Source organism: Penaeus monodon, chromosome 2, assembly GCF_015228065.2.
Source record: "Penaeus monodon isolate SGIC_2016 chromosome 2, NSTDA_Pmon_1, whole genome shotgun sequence".
NCBI classification, from domain to species: Eukaryota; Metazoa; Arthropoda; class Malacostraca; order Decapoda; family Penaeidae; genus Penaeus; species Penaeus monodon.
The window spans coordinates 51,987,689-52,008,435 of NC_051387.1; the positions used below are offsets into that span (position 1 = coordinate 51,987,689).

The following is a 20,747-nucleotide window of genomic DNA, read 5'->3' on the forward strand; positions in this document are numbered from 1 at the left end:
TGTGTTTGTGTGCATCAGTCTTTAATATCTATATTGTCAATTATCATCCCATTTTACATGAAAATGACTTTAGCTCTACAGTAATGCTGAATATGATTTCAGGCATACATGTCTAGTATACACTAAAATGAAGCGACCTTAACTCCGGAGTTACATAGATTATGATTCCAATTGTAATGTGCAGCCGTAACGGACGGACGAAACACAAGCAGATTAATGACCTTGATATTTATAATCATAAAAACACAATTGTTCTAGCGCGAAAAGTACACCGTTTCCCCCTCCGAAAGAAAACTCGTAGCCCCTCCCCCTTGCCTTAGCTCCAAAGGAAGGCTTTAACACGCCCCCCCCCCCCCCCCAATGCCCAGGCCACGAGCTGAAGCATGACGCGAAGAGTGCCTGTCAGTCTGTTACTTGCTACGGGGAGGGAACAAGCGCACGCCGGAGCCTCTGATTGCAGGTTAGGGTACTATTTACTATATATGTTTTCTATTCTTTTTTATTTTTTTTTCTCTCTCCTAGAAGGATTTGAGGTAATTGTTCGCTGATTAAAAAGATGCCAGAAATGATAAGTAAATATATACATGTATATTTGGAGGGAAGTTGTGTGTGTTTTATTGTTATTATTTGTTCATTTTCGAAATAAAGAGAGGAAAAGATAAACAGATAGATAGGCAAACAAGCAGAAAGAGAGAGAGAGAGAGAGAGAGAGAGAGAGAGAGAGAGAGAGAGAGAGAGAGAGAGAGAGAGAGAGAGAGAGAGAGATAAGGAGATAGAGATCGATCGATCAAACGATAGGTAAGCAGATAGATAGACAAACAAATGGATATACAGAAAGACATTTACTATAATAATGATAATAAAAATAATAATAACAATAATAATAATAATAATAACAATAATAATAATAATAATGATAATAATAAATAAACAAATAAAATCATAAAGCTACAAAGAAATGCATATTGAAAATAAAGTGAAATCACCCAAATATATATGAAAAGAGTGGAACGACATTACACGATAAACCGAAAAGGCGGAGCCATGATTGTAACTGAGCCAACTACGAGCCTTGCAACACAGTAAGAATGAGGAATGGATATTGCAACAGAATAGATAATAAGCAGGACAAATCTTCAGCAGGCCATAAATGAATAGTAAAAATTGCAAGGGATTAAGAACAAGTGTTGCAGAATTATAAGAATAGATAACGCAGCAAGTAATACGATATTAGAAATTATTATCATTATCATTATTTCCATTTTTATTCTTATTATCATTGGTACTATCCTTTTTATTATTATCGTTATCATTATTAACATTATCATTATTATTATTATTATCATCATTATTATTATTATTGTTATTACTATCACATTATTATTATTATTATTATTATTATTATTATTATTATTATTATTATTATTATTATTATTATTATTATTATTATTATTATTTGATTCATTTATTAATAATAATAATAATAATAATAACAATAATGATGATAATAGTAATAATAATAACAATAATGATAATAGTGATAATAATAATAATAATAATGATAATAATAATAATAAAAATAATAATAGTTATAAAACTAATAACAACAATAATAATAATAATCATAATAATAAAGATAATTATAATTATAATAACAATAATAATAGTAATAATAGCTATCATCATCATCATCATCATCATCATCATCATCATCATCATCATCATCATCATCATCATCATCATCATCATCATTGTTAGCATCGTTAAAATGATAATGATAATAATCATGATGATGATGATAATGATAATTATGGAAACAAAAAAGAAAATCATACTACTACTACTACTATTCTAATCATTACTACTACTACTAGTAGTAATGATGATATTAATGTCGATGATAATGATGAAAAGGACAATGGAAACGTTTTTTACTGTCTTTATGATAATGATGATAATCTGAACAGTAATAACCAACTGTTATATCTGCTGTAACGATACTAGAAATGCTAAACTAGTAATGCGAAAGACGTTTTTTTACTGACTTTAGCATTGCTTAAAGATAGTTTGACGACACGTTAAGTTTCAGCTGCAGTGTTACCATCGAGTCGAGAGAGAGAGAGAGAGAGGGAGAGGGAGAGGGAGAGGGAGAGGGAGAGGGAGAGGGAGAGGGAGAGAAGAGAGAGAGAGAGAGAGAGAGAAGAGAGAGAGAGAAGAGAGAGACAGAGGAGAGGGAGAGAGGGGAAGAGAGAGAGAGAGAGAGAGAGAGAAAGAGAAAGAGGAGAGAGAGAGAGAGAGAGAGAGAGAGAGAGAGAGGAGAGGAGAGGAGAGAGTACTAGATGGGAGAGTATGAGAAAGGGATTAGGAGAAAAGGATGAGGATGAGAAGGGCAGGATGGTGAGTAGTGATTGGGATGGGAGTAGGTAGTGGGAGGAGTGAGAGAAAGGGAGGGGGAGAAGTAGAGGGAGTGAGGGAGAGGAAGAAGTGGTGAGGGAGAGGGAGAAGTAGAGGGGGAAGAGAAGAGAGGTAGTAGGAGAGGGAGAGTTCGAAAGTACAAAAGAGAGAGGAACTGTAATAGAGAGACATAAAGGAATGGTGGGAAGGGGTGTAATTAAAGTAGAGAGAGAGAGAGAGAGAGAGAGAGAGAGAGAGAGAGAGAGAGAGAGAGAGAGAGAGAGAGAGAGAAGAGAGAGAGAGAGAGAGAGAGAGAGAGAGAGGAGAGAGAGAGAGATAGAACGAGGGCAAATACAGAGACGGCGGACGAGATTAAGTCAACCATTTCAAAAAGCTTACAATAGTCACCCCCCTTTCTCTTGTAACATTCACGTGATTTTGAAGAAAGAAAAAATCTGCCTCTCATTCTCCACCATCACGTCACGCAAAATAAGCGAAGGAGACATTGCGGGTGTCTGAAGAGTTGCAATTTTATTTACATTTATTTATGCAACTTTTTGTTATTGTTTATCGTTAGTCATTAATGTTGTTATTGTCGAGTATTGTTTTATCACTGTTGTTGTCATAATATATATATATATATATATATATATATATATATATAAATATATATATATATATATATATAACTATACTACACACACATATATATGTCTGTGTATGTCTGTGTGTATGTACATGTACACACACACACACACACACACACACACACACACACACACACACACACACACACACACACACACACACACACACACACACACACATATTTTCACATTTTCACTTTCTGTGTGTGTGTGTGTGTGTGTGTGTGTGTGTGTGTGTGTGTGTGTGTGTGTGTGTGTGTGTGTGTGTGTGTGTGTGTGTGTTGAGTATGTGTGTGTATAAATGTGTATATATATATATATATATATATATATATATATATACATATATATGAATATATATATATATATATATATATATTTATATATATATATATTGTGTGTGTGTGTGTGTGTGTGTGTGTGTGTGTGTGTGTGTGTGTGTGTGTGTGTGTGTGTGTGTGTGTGTGTGTGTGTGTGTGTGTGTATGTGTGTGTGTGTATGTATGTATGTATGTATGTACGTAAAAGTACACACATACACACCTGCATTCTGCTGCGCATAAAGTTCTGTGGAAAAGTCTTTACTTGTAATGCGTGAAATTTGATTACATTTTCTTTTCTGTTTTATCGTAAAAGAAGAGAGGATGTTGATAAGATAATGAGATCGCCGGGCCTTGGGTTTCCCGTCTTTCACTGTCTCCCTCTTTCTCTAGTCTCTGCTTGAGATTGTGTTTTCCTTCTCTTATTTCTTCTCTACGTTTGTCAAAATGGTATGCGTCTTTGAGTCCGTCTGGTATTATCTTGTTCACTTTTTTCTACTTTCTTATCTTTATCTCTCTTCCTCTTCCTCTCTGCCTGCCTGTGTCTGTTTCTATATATCTATCTATCCCCCCCCTTTCCCTCCATCCTCCCCTTCCCCTCTCTCTCTGTCTATCCTCCCTCTCTCTCTCCTTTAATATCTTTCTCTCTTTAACTCTCCCTGCCTCCCATCCTCCATCTTTCTCTCTCTCAGACTCTCACTGCCTTCCATCCTCCATTCTCTCACTGCTTACCTGTCTCCCCTCTTCTCTTTCATTCTTTCTATTTTCGGAAGACTTTTGGGCACTTCTTGTTTATACCTGTTTCAATCAGTCAATCAAACAATCAGTCAATCAGTCCATTAATCAATCAGCGGAAAGACGAACTGGCAACTCACCCCAAACTCTGGCGTACTCTGATTCGCAATGTCAAAGCAACTCTCAGTAATAGCACACATAAAATATTTGTATGTAAGTTTTACAATTACGAAATGTACGCAAACACAGGTATTAAGTGTCAGCTAATTAAGATTAATAATAAAGAGAAACTTGGCGAATCGAGTACTGCAAGGTCCCGGATGTGCTGCCTTTTTTTCTTGAGATAGGACCCATACTAATTATGTATTTTGATTTATTGCCACTCCTAAGCCATATCTTACCAGAATCCCAGTCACTCATTTCGATTTGTTAACATTCTTATTTCAAAGAATATTTTAATGTTACCGTATTCACACCGTATTTCCATGCTTTCGCCGTGTCTGTATATATCTTTTTTACTTTCTGATTCCCACTTTCTCATTCTATTTTCCCAATTCGAAATATTCACATTCGAAAATTCCTTCTTACATTATAATCTAATTTATTATATCAAATATTCCTATTTTCATTTCATAATTTTCACATTTTCACTTTCTCTCTCTCTCTCTCTCTTTAACCATTTACTTATTAATTAATTATCTTATATTTAAATTTTATTTTACCCCAGACACTACGATGAAGGCGGGCATCCACTTGAGCATGGTGCTATGGGTATTTTGGGCATTAGCGAGTCTAGCGTATGCCCAGGAGAGCTGCAGCGTCAAGGAACAGTGTAGTGAATGCATCCAGACGCCAGGGTGCTTGTGGTGCTCGAAACCCAAGGTAAAGTCGCTTCGTGGAGCTTTAGATTTGAAAGTGTTAGTTCATTATTTTTGTTGTACATTGCAGGATGGAAGTTGTATGTTTGCTTTATACCCTTTAAAAAAACCCATAATACAAAAACTAGATTTATTGAAAGTGAGACAACATTTTCGAAATCCACCTGGATTCCATCAGACCTGAAGATGGAATCCAGGGGGATTTCGAAACTGTAGTCTCACTTTCAATAAATCTAGTTTTTGTATTGTGGGTTTTTCTTCCATTGTATCAGCACGGAAGAGTGTTTTGCTATTCAATGAGTAAGTTGTATGTTTGCTTTATACCGCAATATGTAAATTGTATGTTTGCTTTACACTGCAATATGTAAGTTGTATGTTTGCTTTATATTGCAATATGTAAGTTGTATGTTTGCTTTATACTGCTATATGTAAGTTACATGTTTACCGTATATATCAGCAAACAGGTTATATATTTGCTGTATTTACAGCATATAACTTGTATATTTTCCTGTGTATTGCAACATATAAGTTAAATATTTGCCGTATTTACAACATATAACTTGTATATATACCGGGCATTGCAACATGTTATACATCTGCCGTATATTGCCGTAAACGAAACACTTTCTTTTCCTCGAATTGTGACCCCTGAATCCTCATTCCCATTCCAAAATCCAAAATCTACAACCCCATTCCCAATTCTAATACGCATTCTAAAAACTCCCTCTCCGAAATCCTAATTCTCAATCCCAAATTCCCATTCCGAATTTTCTAATCCCGAATCCCCATTCCAAAATCAAGGAGAACAGCGCCACGAACAGCCACTGTGTTCCCGAGACGTCACAGCTCGTGGGTTTCTGCGACGCCCAACACATAGAGAATCCGCAGAACAGCGTCGAGGTGTTGCAGAACGACCCGCTGAGTGGTGAGTGGGTTGGAGGAGGAGGGTGGAGGAGGAGAAGGTTGGAGGAGGAGCCTGGAGGAAGAGGTTGGAGGAGGTTTGGTGGAGTTTGGGTCGAATATTGTTTTTTTTATCTTTCTTTTCTCATATTTTTGGCTCCTTTAAGAAAATGAAGCTAACGTATCTTTATTCTTTTAAATTGTAAGAAAGAAGGAAAAAATACACACATTAAATGGAAATGGCGCCTGACGTCAGTATTATTTATTCCTCCCCTTATTTATCTACGAATATCTCTCTTGTGTGCTTACTGTCCTCATCCCCGCCATCTTTGATTTTCAGATGTTTCGAAAGACGTTAGACAGACTGCGAGAATCATACAGCTGGCACCGCAAAGACTTAAACTAAAATTACGCAAAGGTGAGCCCGGGGAGTGGCGTTTCCTACTGGAACTCGAACTTTTTTTTCTCAGCATTATATCGCACGCAAGGACTCTTGTTCACACTCACGCACAAACACCCAGGCAAATAGCATCATTAGGGGATTTCAACACACACACGCAATGGAATTTCATGTTGTGAAAGCCAATCTACACAAGTGACTAGATCCTTTGATTAAGCAAAGTGTCTCAAAGTGTTAGCTATTGCTTTAAAATGGCCTGGAAATGGTACAATTATTTCCAGCTTGCTGGAGAGAAAGGGAGAGAGAGAGAGCGAGAGAGAGAGAGAGAGAGAGAGAGAGAGAGAGAGAGAGAGAGAGAGAGAGAGAGAGAGAGAGAGAGAGAGAGAGAGAGAGAGAGAGAGAGAAAGAAAGAAAGAAAGAAAGAAAGAACAACTTACCCCTCCCCCCAACCCAATCTTGCAGGGAAAACCCAGCACATCAGAGTCACCTACAGACAAGTCAAGGACTACCCAGTCGACCTATACTACCTCATGGACCTCTCCAACTCCATGTTAGACGACAAGGAGAACCTCGCCAAGCTAGGTTCCAGGCTGGCCGATACCATGAGGAACCTTACGACGCAGTTCAAGCTCGGTTTTGGCTCCTTCGTGGATAAGGTGCTGATGCCCTTCGCAGACACGGCCGAGGAGAAGTAAGGGGGGGCGGGGGAAGCTGCGGGTTAACGTTTTACTTTAGTATTGTTGATACTTAATGTCTGATAAGGAAGGTTCAATGTTTGACACTTAACACAGATGTTTCAGATGAATAATTTGTTTATTTGGCAGGAGTTAATATTTAGGCTGAACTTTTAGCTTGTACCATATTACTATCACTTTCATTATTATCATTATTATCATTATTATCTATATTTATCATCATTACTGTTATTTTTCATTTTTATCATTATCATCCAACGACAGGCTCCAAAGGCCCTGCTCCGGCTGTGCTCCTCCGTACTCCTACAGGAATGACCTTCCCCTCGACAGTGATCCTTCGAAGTTTACGGTAAAGAGAGAGAGAGAGAGAGAGAGAGAGAGAGAGAGAGAGAGAGAGAGAGAGAGAGAGAGAGAGAGAGAGAGAGAGAGAGAGAGAGGAGAGGGAGAGAGAGAGAGGGGGGGGGAGAGAGAGAGAGAGAGAGAGATAAGAGAGAGAGAGAACGAGAGGAAAATGATCATCATAGAGAAAACATAAAAATATGAGACAAAAAAAAAACAAATAAAAAAGTAAACAAAAAATAGAAAGCAAAACAGAAGAAGATAATGAACAACAATAAAAAGCGAGAAAAAAAACAAAAGATATAACATGAAATTAAAACCTAACACTCCACCTCCCTCCCGACTCCCACACTTCATGCCGGACCCCATCAGGAGAAAGTGCTCAGCGCCCCTATCTCAGGCAACATGGACGCTCCTGAAGGAGGATTCGATGCCCTAATGCAGGTCATGGTGTGCAAGGAGCAGATTGGCTGGCGGGACACAGTGCGTAGGATCATCGTCTTTTCAACCGACGCCAAATTCCACCACGCAGGAGACGGCAGGGTGAGGATCAGCTGTTGTGGCTTTTTGGTGTAGCTGTTATGTATAGATTTTTTTTTTTTTTTTATCTTGCTACATTGTTATTATTATTTTTATGATTATAGTTTTTTATTTTGTTATTAATTTCTGTAATATATTTTTCTTGTTTTTTATTGTTTTCTTTTGTGATTACAGTTGTTATTGTTTTTTTTTCTTTCCTGTTATTTTTATTATTGTTATTATCGCTACCATTATTATTATTATTATTATTGTTATTATTATTATTATTATTATTATTATTATATTATTATTATCATTATCATTATCATTATTATATTATTATTATTATTATCATTATTATTATTATTATTATTATTATTATTATTATTATTATCATTATTATTATTATTATCTTATTATTGTTGTTGTTATTATTGTTGTTATTATTCATATTATTATCATTTTTGATGCTGTTGTTGTTGTTTGGAATGGTTAGTAATGTTTTTTCTTGTTTTTCTATTCTCTGCTGCTTTATCTAATCCACTGCATTCGCGCACGTGTGTGTGTCTACGTGTGCACGTTTTTGTACCCATAATACTCGTTGTCGTTCTAGCTCGCGGGGATCGTGCAGCCGAACGACGAGCAGTGTCACCTGGACGAACATGGCGTGTACAACGACTTCGACAAGTACGACTACCCTTCTGTGGCGCAGGTGAGACTCAGAAGGGGATCGAAATTGATTCATTCTACCGCAATATCGGTTTTATGAATGAGTCGAAACCCAGAATTTAGTGATTCCTTTCTGCAGATCCATGCCATATTTGTGAACGTTAATTAAATGTAGACGACAACGATAATCCATCGTAACTGAAGGAGATATAAACTGAAGCAAAATTCAAATGAACAAGAATGTACTCAACAAATCAAAAGTCACTGAACAAAAATAGACAGAAAAAGCAAACAAAAGGAAAATAATTTAGCAAACAAGCACAGTAAATGCATCAAACCAAAATGAAACAAGAAAACCAACAACAATACACCCAAAACCTACACCTAAAAATAACCCTTCCATAAGATAAGAAAAAAAAATCAACAATCCAATTTCTTATTTTTCGTTTATTTATTTATATTTTTTTTTCGTTTATCTATTTATACTTTCCCATCCAGATCAACAAAATTGCACAACGAGAGGAAATCAACGTGATCTTTGCCGTGTCTGGCTATCCGGACCTCTACGAATCGCTTTCCAAGATGATCGAAGCTTCATCTTTCGGCGTCTTGGATGCCAACTCGGCCAACGTGGTGGAACTCGTCAAGGAGCAGTACGAAGTAAGAGAGGGGTGGGCGGTGAGGGAGAGGGATGAGGGAGAGAGAGGGGAGGGGTTGATGAAGGTGGTGAAGGGGGGAGAGGGAGAGGGATGAGGGAGAAGGAGGGGGATCAGAGGTGAAGGGAAAGGGGGATGAGAGGTGGAAGGGGAGGGAAGGATGAAGGTGGTGAAGGGGGGAGAGGGAGGGGGATGAGGAAGAGAGGGGGATGAGGGAAGGAAGGGGGAGAGAGGGATGAATGTGGTGAAAGAGGGAGAGGGAGAGGGATGAGGGAAGGGAGGGGAAAGAGAGATGAAGGTGAGGGAAGAGGGATGACGATATGGGATGAGAGAGAGGGATGAGATTGCTAGACGAGATCGCTACCGCTTGATTCCATTTCTTACTATGGATATTCTTGGTGTGACATACTGTCTATTTCATTTTGCTTCTAAATTATCCCGTGTGCAAGGAATGGCTGGGGTTACCATCCACTGGCGGCGAAGGATTCGAACGCAGATCAGCAAGATTGCAAGACGAGATCGCTACCGCTGCACCACACTGCACACGAGAGAGAGAAAGAGAGAGAGAGAGAGAGAGAGAGAGAGAGAGAGAGAGAGAGAGAGAGAGAGAGAGAGAGAGAGAGAGAGAGAGAGAGAGAGAGAGAGAGAGAAGAGAGAAGATAGGATATTGGATTCCTTGGAAGAGATAAGGAGAGAAAGAAATTGCTAATAGAAAATTGTATATTTTTATAGTCTAGAAATAGTGATAACAGCTGATTTCAATGAAAGATCCACCTCGACTTTTAAAGGATTGTGTTATTATTATTTTTTTAAATCATAAAAATGTCTTTGTTTTACTGAAATAATTCTACTAGGAACTCTCGGCGAGACCTTATAATTAAATCGAAAGGTATTAGATGCCTATTTATCGCTTTTAAAGTTGTATATATATATATATATATATATATATATATATATATATATATATATATATATATATAATTTTTTATTTACATTCAACGAAAGAAAAATATTATTTCCCCAGAAAAAGGTACCTTGGTCACTTCCCTTCCAAATATCCATAATACTTCCCTTGTCCTTTTCCCGTTTCCCACACAATGTTCCCGATGTCATCCCTTTAACACTCCCATAATTTCTACCTTTAACACATGATTTCCCCCCAAAAATCCTCTTCCTCCCCCCAGAATTTCCCCAGCTCCCTAAGAATCTCCCTCTTCCTTCCCCCATAATTTACCGTTCCCGAATAATCCCCAGTTTCCTTCCCCCAGAATTTTCCCTGTTCCTAAATCATCCCCTTTCTAGCTTCCACCGTAAATTCTCTTTCTTGTTCATGTTTCCCCCGTTCCTCCCATAATTCCCCCGCTCCCCCACAATTTCCCCTCTTCCTTCCCCCAGAATTTCTCCCTGTCTTCCACTAACCTACTTTTTTTTCCCCCCTCTTATCAGAAAATCACCTCAAAGATCAAACTGAGCGACAACCTGACTGACACTTCCCCAGTCACCATCAGCTACTCCTCGAAGTGTCATGGCACCCAGGACGTGGCGACGAACGAATGTGGTGACATGAAGGAAGGATCTGAGGTTGTGTTCGATCTCGACGTGACGGTGAGTCGCTGTGTGTGCGCGTTTGTCTTTATTTTATTTTTTCTAAAGAGAGAGAGAGAGAGAGAGAGAGAGAGAGAGAGAGAGAGAGAGAGAGAGAGAGAGAGAGAGAGAGAGAGAGAGAGAGAGAGAGAGAGAGAGAGAGAGAGTTCTAAAGAAAGAAAAGATGGGATATTGGATTCCTTGGAAGAGATAAGGAGAGAAAGAAATTGCGAATAGAAAATTGTATATTTCTGTAGTCTAGAAGTAGTGATAGCAGCAGATTTCAATGAAATATCCACAAATATTACCACCATCTTTATTTTTTTTTACAACTTATTTCATTGACATTATTTTGGAGGGTGTTGCCTTAGTTTCATTCTCTTTCCTTTTTTATTTTATTTATTTATTTATTTGTTTATTCATTTTTTTATTATCAATTCATTATTTTATTATTAATTTATTATTTTATTATTAATTTATTATTTTATCTTTGATTTATTATTATTATTTTTTTTACTTTGGTCTGTTATTCCTTTATTTTCTCAGACCCGAATTCTCATTTTCTGTCTCATTCTCTCTCCTATTCTCAAAAAAAAAAAAAAAAAAAAAAAAAAAAAAAATATATATAATATAATATATAAATATATATATATGAATATATATATGTATATATATATATATATATATATATATATATATATATATATATATATATATATATATATATATATATATATATATATATATATATATAGACAAATCACTCAAAAAAAGGACACAGTGGATAAGTGGAAACATAACTGTTAATTTTCCAACTGATCCTGTAATTAATAAGAATCGTGCTCCTTACATTTAATTTTTTTCGAACCATAGCAAAAATGGCGCCAAGCAAAAGCGCAGGCCTTCCTCATCCACTTTACCGCACGCATTAAAAACTCCTTTATACCTGTCTTCCATTTTATAATGTTTATTTATTTATCAGTATATTTATTTATTATTATTATCATTGTCATTATCATTACTATTATCATCATCATTATTATTATTACTATTACTATTATCATCATTATTGTTATCATCATCATCATCATCATCATCATCATCATCATCATCATCATCATCATCATCATCATCATCATCATCATCATCATCATCATCATCATCATCATCATCATCATCATTATTATTATTACTATTATCATCATTATTATCATCGCTATAACAATTATATATTGAACTTATTATCATTATCTCCTATTCTTTAAAAAAATCATATTTTCTCCAGGCGATCGAATGCCCAGCTGACGGAAAACCCTTTTACATCGAGGTGAAGACACTGCAGGACAAACTCATCCTTGAGGTGGAGTTCGACTGCAACTGCGGATGTGAGACAACGGTGAGTGGCTGTCCGTGTGATTCGTATACGTGCATGATTTGTGTGTTGTTTACGACATTATATAATGATGTATGTATGCTTATATATATATATATATATATATATATATATATATATATATATATATATATATATATAGATAGATAGATAGATAGATAGATAGATAGATAGATAGATAGATAGATAGATATAGATAGATAAATAAGTACATCTCTCTCTCTCTCTCTTTATATATATATATATATATATATATATATATATATATATATATATATATATATATGTATATGTATATATATGTATATGTATATGTATATATATAGATATATAGATATATTTATATACACACACATACATACATGCACCCACACAAATTAACATATGCATGTATAATACACACACACACACACACACACACACACACACACACACACACACACACACACACACACACACACACACACACACACACACACACACACACACACACACACACACACACAAGATAGATAGATAGATAGATAGATAGATAGATAGATAGATAGATAGATAGACAGAGAGAAAGAGAGAGAGAGAGAGAGAGAGAGAGAGAGAGAGAGAGAGAGAGAGTTTTATGTGTATATATTTATATATATAAATGATCATAAACATAAACAGACAGAGAGCGAGAGAGAAAAGTAGGTGAGTACGAGAATGTGCATTTTATATAAACTATATTTTTCCATCTCCCTATTATTACTACTATTCCCATTATCACCACCATCCTCCTCGTCCTCATCCTCATCACCATTAGCAGTCCCGAGCGTAATGAAATACCGAATATAACGATGGCACTCGATGTACTAATCCCTTCCACAGGATCGAGTGGACAATACCACCGACTGCCACAACCAAGGGGCTCTCGTGTGTGGCGTGTGCTCCTGCTACCCCGGATACCGTGGTGATCGTTGCCAGTGTTCGACCAGCGAATTCCATGAGTTCAAGTGAGGGTCATGCGTATGTCATGGAAGGAAGATAGGTTCAGGCTGTACGGTGTGTGTTTATGGTGTGTGTGTGGGAGTGTGTGAGTGAATGTTTGTGTGTGTGTAAGTGTATGTTTGACATTTGTGTTTGTGTTTCTGTGTTTGAGTATGTTTTATTAGTTACCTGTGAATATAAGTCAGACTAGTTGACTGAGGTGATTGTCTGTCAATAGATAGAGAAAATAGGTAAATAAATAACTAGAGATAAATACATGGATGGAAAATAAACAAATATACGAACAATAAAACAAAGCGATACATGAATGATAAATGAGTGAATAAAAACAATAACTGGATATATAAATATGTGCAATATATACAACACACACACACACACACACACACACACACACACACACACACACACACACATATATATATATATATGTATATATATATATATATATATAAAATATATATATATATATATATATATATATATATATTGGGATGGAGATGAATCTGTAAACTTTTTTTTCAATATATATATATATGTATATATATGTATATATATATATATATATATATATATATATATATATATATATATATATATATATATATACATATATATATAATGAAAAAAAGTTTACAGATTCATCTCCATCCCAATTTTCGTTGTTTCACAGCTCATACATACGAATCTTATTCGTTAACGGATGAATCATCCTAATCAATATTCCAAACCATTCTACCTATCTGTAGTGAGGATGAGAGTCAGTGCATCATGCCAGGAGACTCTTACGCCTGTTCGAATCAAGGTTACTGCAGCTGCGGCACATGCGTGTGTGACAGTCCAGATGTAAGTATTGCTATCGCTTCTTTTGTTTTTTATTTTGGATACGGTTTTCGTATTTTATTTTTGGGGAGATTTGGTGATATGATTCGTATGTAGTTTTTTTTTCTTAAGATTAGTTTTTTTGTATTTTGTGTTTGTCTTCGAGAATTTGTTTGTTCATACTTTTTAAGCCTGTCCGTAGAGGTCTTTGCCGTACTCTTGCACTGCAGTTCCTCAGAATAGTAAATGAGTTTATAACTTCTTAATTTAAAAGAACAAACACAAGGCATTATACGCGTCCAAAATAGGCGTAGAAGTTTTTAATAATCTTTTCCTTTAAATCTGTACATTTCTTCACCTTTTTCTTACACCAGTTTACTTCTATCGAAGTCTCAATTATCTTATACCCACACAGTCTTTACATGTCTACTATCCGATTTCATCTCTTTACCTCTCTCTCTCTCTATCAATACACTCTCTTCCATTCTCGCAACACACCTTTTCCATCTCTGTATCTTCATGATTATACCTCTCACCCTCCCTTTTCCTCTCTTTCACATATTCTATCATCTCCCTTCCTCTCTTTCCCTCAAACACGCAATCACGCCCTCCGACACTCACGCCCTACGTCTTTCTCCAGTTCGTGGATGGGAAGTACTGTCAGTGCAACCGGCGTCTGTGCAGCAACGGGAACAGCAAGGAGTGCTATGGTCACGGGACTTGCGAGTGCGGGAAGTGCAAATGCAAGCCAGGCTACGAGGGGCAGTTCTGCGAGTGCGAGGATGACTCGAAGTGCAGAGAACTAGGTAAAGAAAGGAAGAAAAGAAAAGAAGAAAAAAAGGGGAAAAAAAGAAAGAGAAAGAGAGAGAAAAAAAACGGAGAAAATGGTTTTTGTTCTACAGCACCGAAATGTTCTGCTTAATAACAGTATCTTCAAAAGAAGTTTAACATTCATAATAACAATAACAAAATATCTACTGTACTGTCAGTTGATGTTAGAAAAAAAAAATCAAGTCTTGTTTCTCATTGCATTTCAAATATGATTTTTTTCTGAGCTACGTTATATACACACCTCTAACTCACCCCAACACTCGCCAACATCATCATTTAACAATTGCATTTTCCTTAAACAACAGGCAAGCAAGAAGTGTGTTCGGGCCACGGGGAGTGCAAGTGTGGCAAGTGTCGCTGTACGCAGTCGGATAATGTCCATTACTCCGGCCAGTACTGCGAAGATTGCCAGGTAAACCCTTGATTCTATTAATATTTTTGACTGAACTCCCACTCCAGTTTCTAACTTTACGCCTTCTGTTTGTATTTTTTTTTAAATTCCGATTTCTAACGTTTTCTATTTGTAATTCCCCCCACTCCCCCATTTCTAACTTTTCCTGTACTCTTATTTCTGACTTTATGCCCACTATTTTGAACTTCTATTCTCATTTCTAACTTTATTCCTACTCTTATTTTTAACTTCTGCTCCGATTTCTAACTTTAATTTTATTCTTGTTTCTAACTGTACGTCTACTCCCATTTTTAAATAACTTTACTCCCATTCCTGTTTCTGAATATACTCGTATTCTGAACTTCTATCCATATTTCTAACATCACTCCTACTCCTAGTCTTAACCGACCCCTATTCTTATTTCTAACTTTATTCCTATTCTTATCTTCAACTTTACTCTACCTCTACTTCTATTGTCACTCCTTTTGTACTTCTCCAATCTTCTATTGCCACTTCTGGTTCTTACTTTTGTTATTCTTGTTTGTTTTTCTTCGACACCTATTTCTATTTCTACCTTGTGTTACTACTGCTGCTCCTACTCCTGTTTCTGCCTTGGCTTCCTATTACTGCTTTATTTTTAAATCCGTTCCTACTGCTACTAACTGGTTATTTTTTGTACAAAGAGGGTGTATTGAATATATATATATATATATATATATATATATATATATATATATATATATATATATATATATATATATATATTTACCTTTTTTCTTCATATATTTTCATATAAATATCAGATTGATTTGTCATTTTTTTCTTGTTTGTATTTCTATATTATTTATTATCCTTTGATGAACATCTACTTATTTCCAATTTCGGTGTCACACCTGTGTCTCCCACCTGTGTTTCCCAAGTGTTGCCAACCTGCGTTCCCTACCTATATTTTCAACCTGCGTTTTCCACCTGTATTTTCAACCTGCGTATCCATCCTGCGTTTTCTACTTGAATTTCCGACCTGCGTTTTCCACCTGTGTTTCCAACCTGAGTTTCTCACCTGCATTTCCCTTTCCCATTTTCTCTGTTAATTTTCCACCTGTGTTTCCAACCGGCGTTCCAACCATTGTTTCCCTCCTTTTTTTTTTTTTTATACCCACCTTCATTCACTCACACTTACACGTCTTCCCTTCCTCAGTCCTGCAGTACAGGCAAGTGCAGTAAGTTCCGTGACTGCGTTCAGTGCCAGCACTTCGGGACGGGGGTGTTGGGAAAAACAGAGGAGTGCAACAAGTGCGAGATCAAGCCCCAACCAGTCGACTTTTTGGACGGTGAGTATGACCTGAGATACGAGTAATATCCATCTATGTAGCTATAGTCTGTCGATTGGTGTAACTGTCATCATCAATTATGAACATAATAGCAAGGGGAATGAGTAATAATGATGGCGATGACTGTAGCTATGACTATGATGATGATTACGACGATGACTGACTATGCTGATGACTATGTCTATGACTGTGACGATAATAATACTAAACATAATAACAACAACAGTAACAATAACAACAACAGAAATAATCACCGGAGCAACAACAAAAAGACCACCATCGCCCCCGCTGCCAAAAACAAAATCCATCAATACAACAACAACAATGGAAACGATGAAGGAAACCATAACCCAAGATATTTTCCCTTTTTTTTCCTTCCAGACAAGATTTTAAACAACGCTCGTCTTTGCACTTTCGAAGACACAGATACAGGCTGTTACTTCAACTTTACGTATCTGTACATGGATAACGGAAAGTACAGCATTTACGTACTTAGGGAACAGCAGTGTCCGGAACCTGCACCTGTTTTGGGTTCGTATTTCATTTTTTTTGTGTATTACTACTTCTATCGATAATTAGAGTAATAGCAATTATAATGGTGATAATTCTAATGATGCTAACGATAAGATAATAATGATAAAAGTAATGAAGTTAATGATAACGATAATTATAATAATGATACTAATAATAAAACAATAATAACAATTTTGGCAAATAATAATCCTGATAATATTGATAACGACAGTAATAATGACATTACTTATACTGAAATCATAATAATCATGATAATAATTTTGATGATAATAAGGTATGGATGATATATGCATCCTTGGTCACCATCTCCGCGGATTTTAATAGTTTCTGTTTGGTAATTATCGGATTGAATGAAGTGATTCAGAAGATGATGCGCTTTAGATAAACGACCAATTGGTTCGTTCCTTTATGTATTTACTAAATGTAAAATTAATTTATACATTTTCCTGTCAATATACACATTAGCCGTTCGGTCACCCCATGTCCAGCTTTTTTTTCTGCAAATAGCAAATCCATAAGTGAAAGGCCCGGGCGAAGCCAGAACTTCGCAATCTCAAGCAAGCAAGCAAGCAAATCCAAAGAAAAGAAAAAGACTACTGAAGAGAGGGGAATTTTATTTCAAATAAGTTATAATTTCTCATAATCCGTCAGACGGAATATTTAACTGATCGGGATATCGAGCTACCGAGCTTGCGAGTCATATATATTTTTATTATTTTCCCTAAATTTGAATAATTATATTATTATTTTTAATTCCATCACTGAATTTCCTTTTTGAATTTCTTTTAAGACAAGAAACAGAAATATATCTTGTTTTTGCCTTTAAGCCTCACATGCGATATAAATAATTGATTTTTCTCCCCCCTTTTTTTCCCTTAAGGCATCGTGTTCGGACTCGTGGCAGCCATCGTGGCTATCGGCCTCCTCACGCTCCTGATCTGGAAATTACTTACAACAATTCACGACCGTCGAGAGTATGCCAAGTTTGAAGATGAACGCAGGAAAGCTCAGTGGAATACGGTAAGGAGTCCTTTTGTGGTCCAGCATTATATATATATATATATATATATATATATATATATATATATATATATATATATATATATATATATATATATACACATATATATATATATATACATATATACATATATATACATATCACGCACGCACACACACACACACACACACACACACACACACACACACACACACACACACACACACACACACACACACACACACACACACACACACACGCACGCACGCACACACACACACACACACAACACACACACACACACACACACATACTGCATATATACACATATAAGCTCGTAGGTAGCTATATAAATGAATAAATAACTAAATAGACAAACAGCCAGATATAGACGTAGTTTGGATAAATCACACAGACCGATAGATATGCGTATAAATAAAATGTAATATATAATGTTCTGAAACCATAAACTGATAGATGGGCATCTGGTTAGATTAAATATAGATATGTAAATACAAACATACAAACTGACAAATATGTAATTACACAAAAGCCGTAGCTACGTGCCTAATACTTTATTTTTCAATATTTTATTTTTAGATCATTTTTAATTATCATTCTACAATTTTTAATTACTTGTCATGTTTTATTCTGTTGATTTTTAAAATGGAACTTTATATCAATTCTAAAATATAAATACAGTATTCAATTTATCTTTTCAGGATGGCAACCCTCTCTACCGGCCTGCAACCAACACATTTAAGAACCCGGCTTTTGCCCAACAGGCTCAATAATAGGCTTGTGATACTAAATATACATTTTGATTGTTTTCCCCTCTTCTTCTTCATGGCGTATTTATATTTTTCACATTTGATTTGTGTTTTTTCAAATTACGTGTATTGTTTTTTTTAGTCTTCATACCTGGTTTCATTATGCTTGCTTTGAATGCGAGACAAGATCTTATTCATGATAGATTCTGTGTTTCCAATGTTATTACGTCTAATGACATATCAGACAACTTTTTCTTGAGATATTATTAATCGTTCAGTCTTGATTAAAGAGGATGAACATTTTTTTTTATACAGTGAAGTTTCCTTTGACTCGTCTTAAAATGTGCAGAATTAACAATGTTAACATATGACACCAAAGATTTAATAAACATGACACCAAAGATTAAAAAAATATATCGATTATTTTTCCTTATTTTCCTTCATATTCATAAATAGCTCATATTCCTGACATGATTAATCTCTTTCTCTCCCACTCCTCGTCCTCTCGTTTTGTCTCTCTTTCTAGTTACTTCTTTCCCTTCCATTCCAACTCTTCCTGTGTACAAGTGCCAAACTTATCATGAACCTTCAGGCGAATGTCATTCATTGACGACCTGGGATGCTGTCGCCTTTTTCATTTCCGCGTAGCATAGCGCGCTATGCCATTTAGGTTTCCGGCATTCGCAAAGCAAAATAACAAAAAAATACATAGTTTTCTCTTATTTTGTCTTCTCTAGATCTCGAATGTGTCGCGCCTTTGTTGTGTCTGCACGTACACAACGTAACTTTTGAAGGATCAGGAAAGGAATATTTTACCACCATGAAATGCAGCAACTAGACTGGCTGTATAAACTGAGTGATCCTTGGCACTTCACTACACCAGTCTAGACTGAAGTTTATAATTAGTAAGTGCCACTTCATATACACTGGTGCTATGTAGTGGCGTTGGTGTCCTTTCCAGGGTGCAAGCCTCGGGTAAGGGTAACACAGATAACAAGCTGTAGCCCATGCAGCTTCATATCATTGATGTGATCCAAGGGAGGAGTAAGAGCCCATGCAGTTCGGTATCATATCACTCTTGCGCAGGTCTGCATCCTGGAGAAGACACTCAAGAACTGCTGCAAAGCAACGACATGCAAAGTATGTGAAATGGCCTAGTGTAAAGCAAAGCAGTAGAGATCACTCACTCACTTATAAGGCTATACAGCCAATGCCCCATCACAAACCGATGGATACCACTAAAGACTAAACAGTGCACACAAAATAGGACAAAAAGAAAATACAACTCTTCACCATGAAGCAACAGGCTCGGTTAGTTAGCGAGCGTTAATACCGAGGTCAAATAATCGAGCTGGTTCACTCATTCATTCTGTCTAAATTACACAATTCACGGACTCCTTAGCCTCTCTTCACCAGAACCAAATACGAAAAACAGCCACACCTCAACTTTATAACTCATTCTCATACACAAACACACAAAGAAAGAAAACGAGGGGAAAGATCCCTATAACACGAGACAAGGCTACCCTTCGCTGTCTCTTCTTCCCTGCTGACGTCTTCCATGTCATATATACACTTTTATTATTTTAATAACTTACTCAGTGCCAATAATATTAAAATTAATTACATCTTACGCCCCCGTAATTTCCAGATTTATCTCACGAAAAAGTTTTTTTTTTTTTAGAATCCCTCAGCTTATAATATCTCAACCACACTGGCTGGCGTTCTGTGACCACCGTGGTTTCGCATCATTCTCTTCTGCAGTTCGTCCTTGGTCGCCTCACTATCCGGTGATACATCTGTCACTTGCCTCAGATCCTGGAAGTGGAGGGGAATCCCATCAACTGTCGCTGTGACAGCCGTTTCCCTTCTCTGGGAAATACTTTGCTTTCTGAGGTTTCGGCCAAACCTCCTCCCTTCTTCGGACAGACGCAGCTCCTTCCGACTTATCCTTATTAA

General features: G+C 36.4%; 1 protein-coding gene across 2 annotated transcripts; it reads left to right on the forward strand.

The window, feature by feature from the left end:
* Positions 1–370: 370 nt before the first annotated feature.
* On the forward strand, positions 371–19,209 carry LOC119583785 (integrin beta-PS-like). Of its 2 annotated transcripts, XM_037932476.1 has the most exons (19): positions 371–460; positions 4,823–4,977; positions 5,775–5,898; positions 6,214–6,291; positions 6,736–6,964; positions 7,233–7,317; positions 7,680–7,850; positions 8,440–8,538; positions 8,994–9,155; positions 10,598–10,756; positions 12,021–12,131; positions 12,990–13,114; positions 13,859–13,955; positions 14,572–14,737; positions 15,068–15,174; positions 16,352–16,484; positions 16,866–17,015; positions 17,899–18,038; positions 18,741–19,209. In XM_037932476.1, the coding sequence occupies exons 2-19, from the start codon at positions 4,831–4,833 to the stop codon at positions 18,810–18,812; spliced, it is 2,355 nt and encodes a 784-aa protein (XP_037788404.1). In that variant the 5' UTR covers positions 371–460; positions 4,823–4,830; the 3' UTR covers positions 18,813–19,209. The 2 variants fall into 2 exon arrangements, with proteins under 2 accessions (XP_037788404.1, XP_037788414.1); XM_037932486.1 differs by lacking the exons at positions 16,866–17,015; positions 17,899–18,038 and having other exon boundaries at positions 18,971–19,209.
* Positions 19,210–20,747: the final 1,538 nt, after the last annotated feature.

Excerpts from the sequence above, each read along its gene's own strand:
- LOC119583785 (XM_037932476.1), top strand. The coding sequence starts at position 4,831 with ATGAAGGCGGGCATCCACTTGAGCATGGTGCTATGGGTATTTTGGGCA. Across the intron at positions 7,318-7,679 it reads GTGATCCTTCGAAGTTTACG|GAGAAAGTGCTCAGCGCCCC; the intron begins GTAAAGAGAGAG and ends GGACCCCATCAG. Across the intron at positions 9,156-10,597 it reads TCGTCAAGGAGCAGTACGAA|AAAATCACCTCAAAGATCAA; the intron begins GTAAGAGAGGGG and ends CCCTCTTATCAG.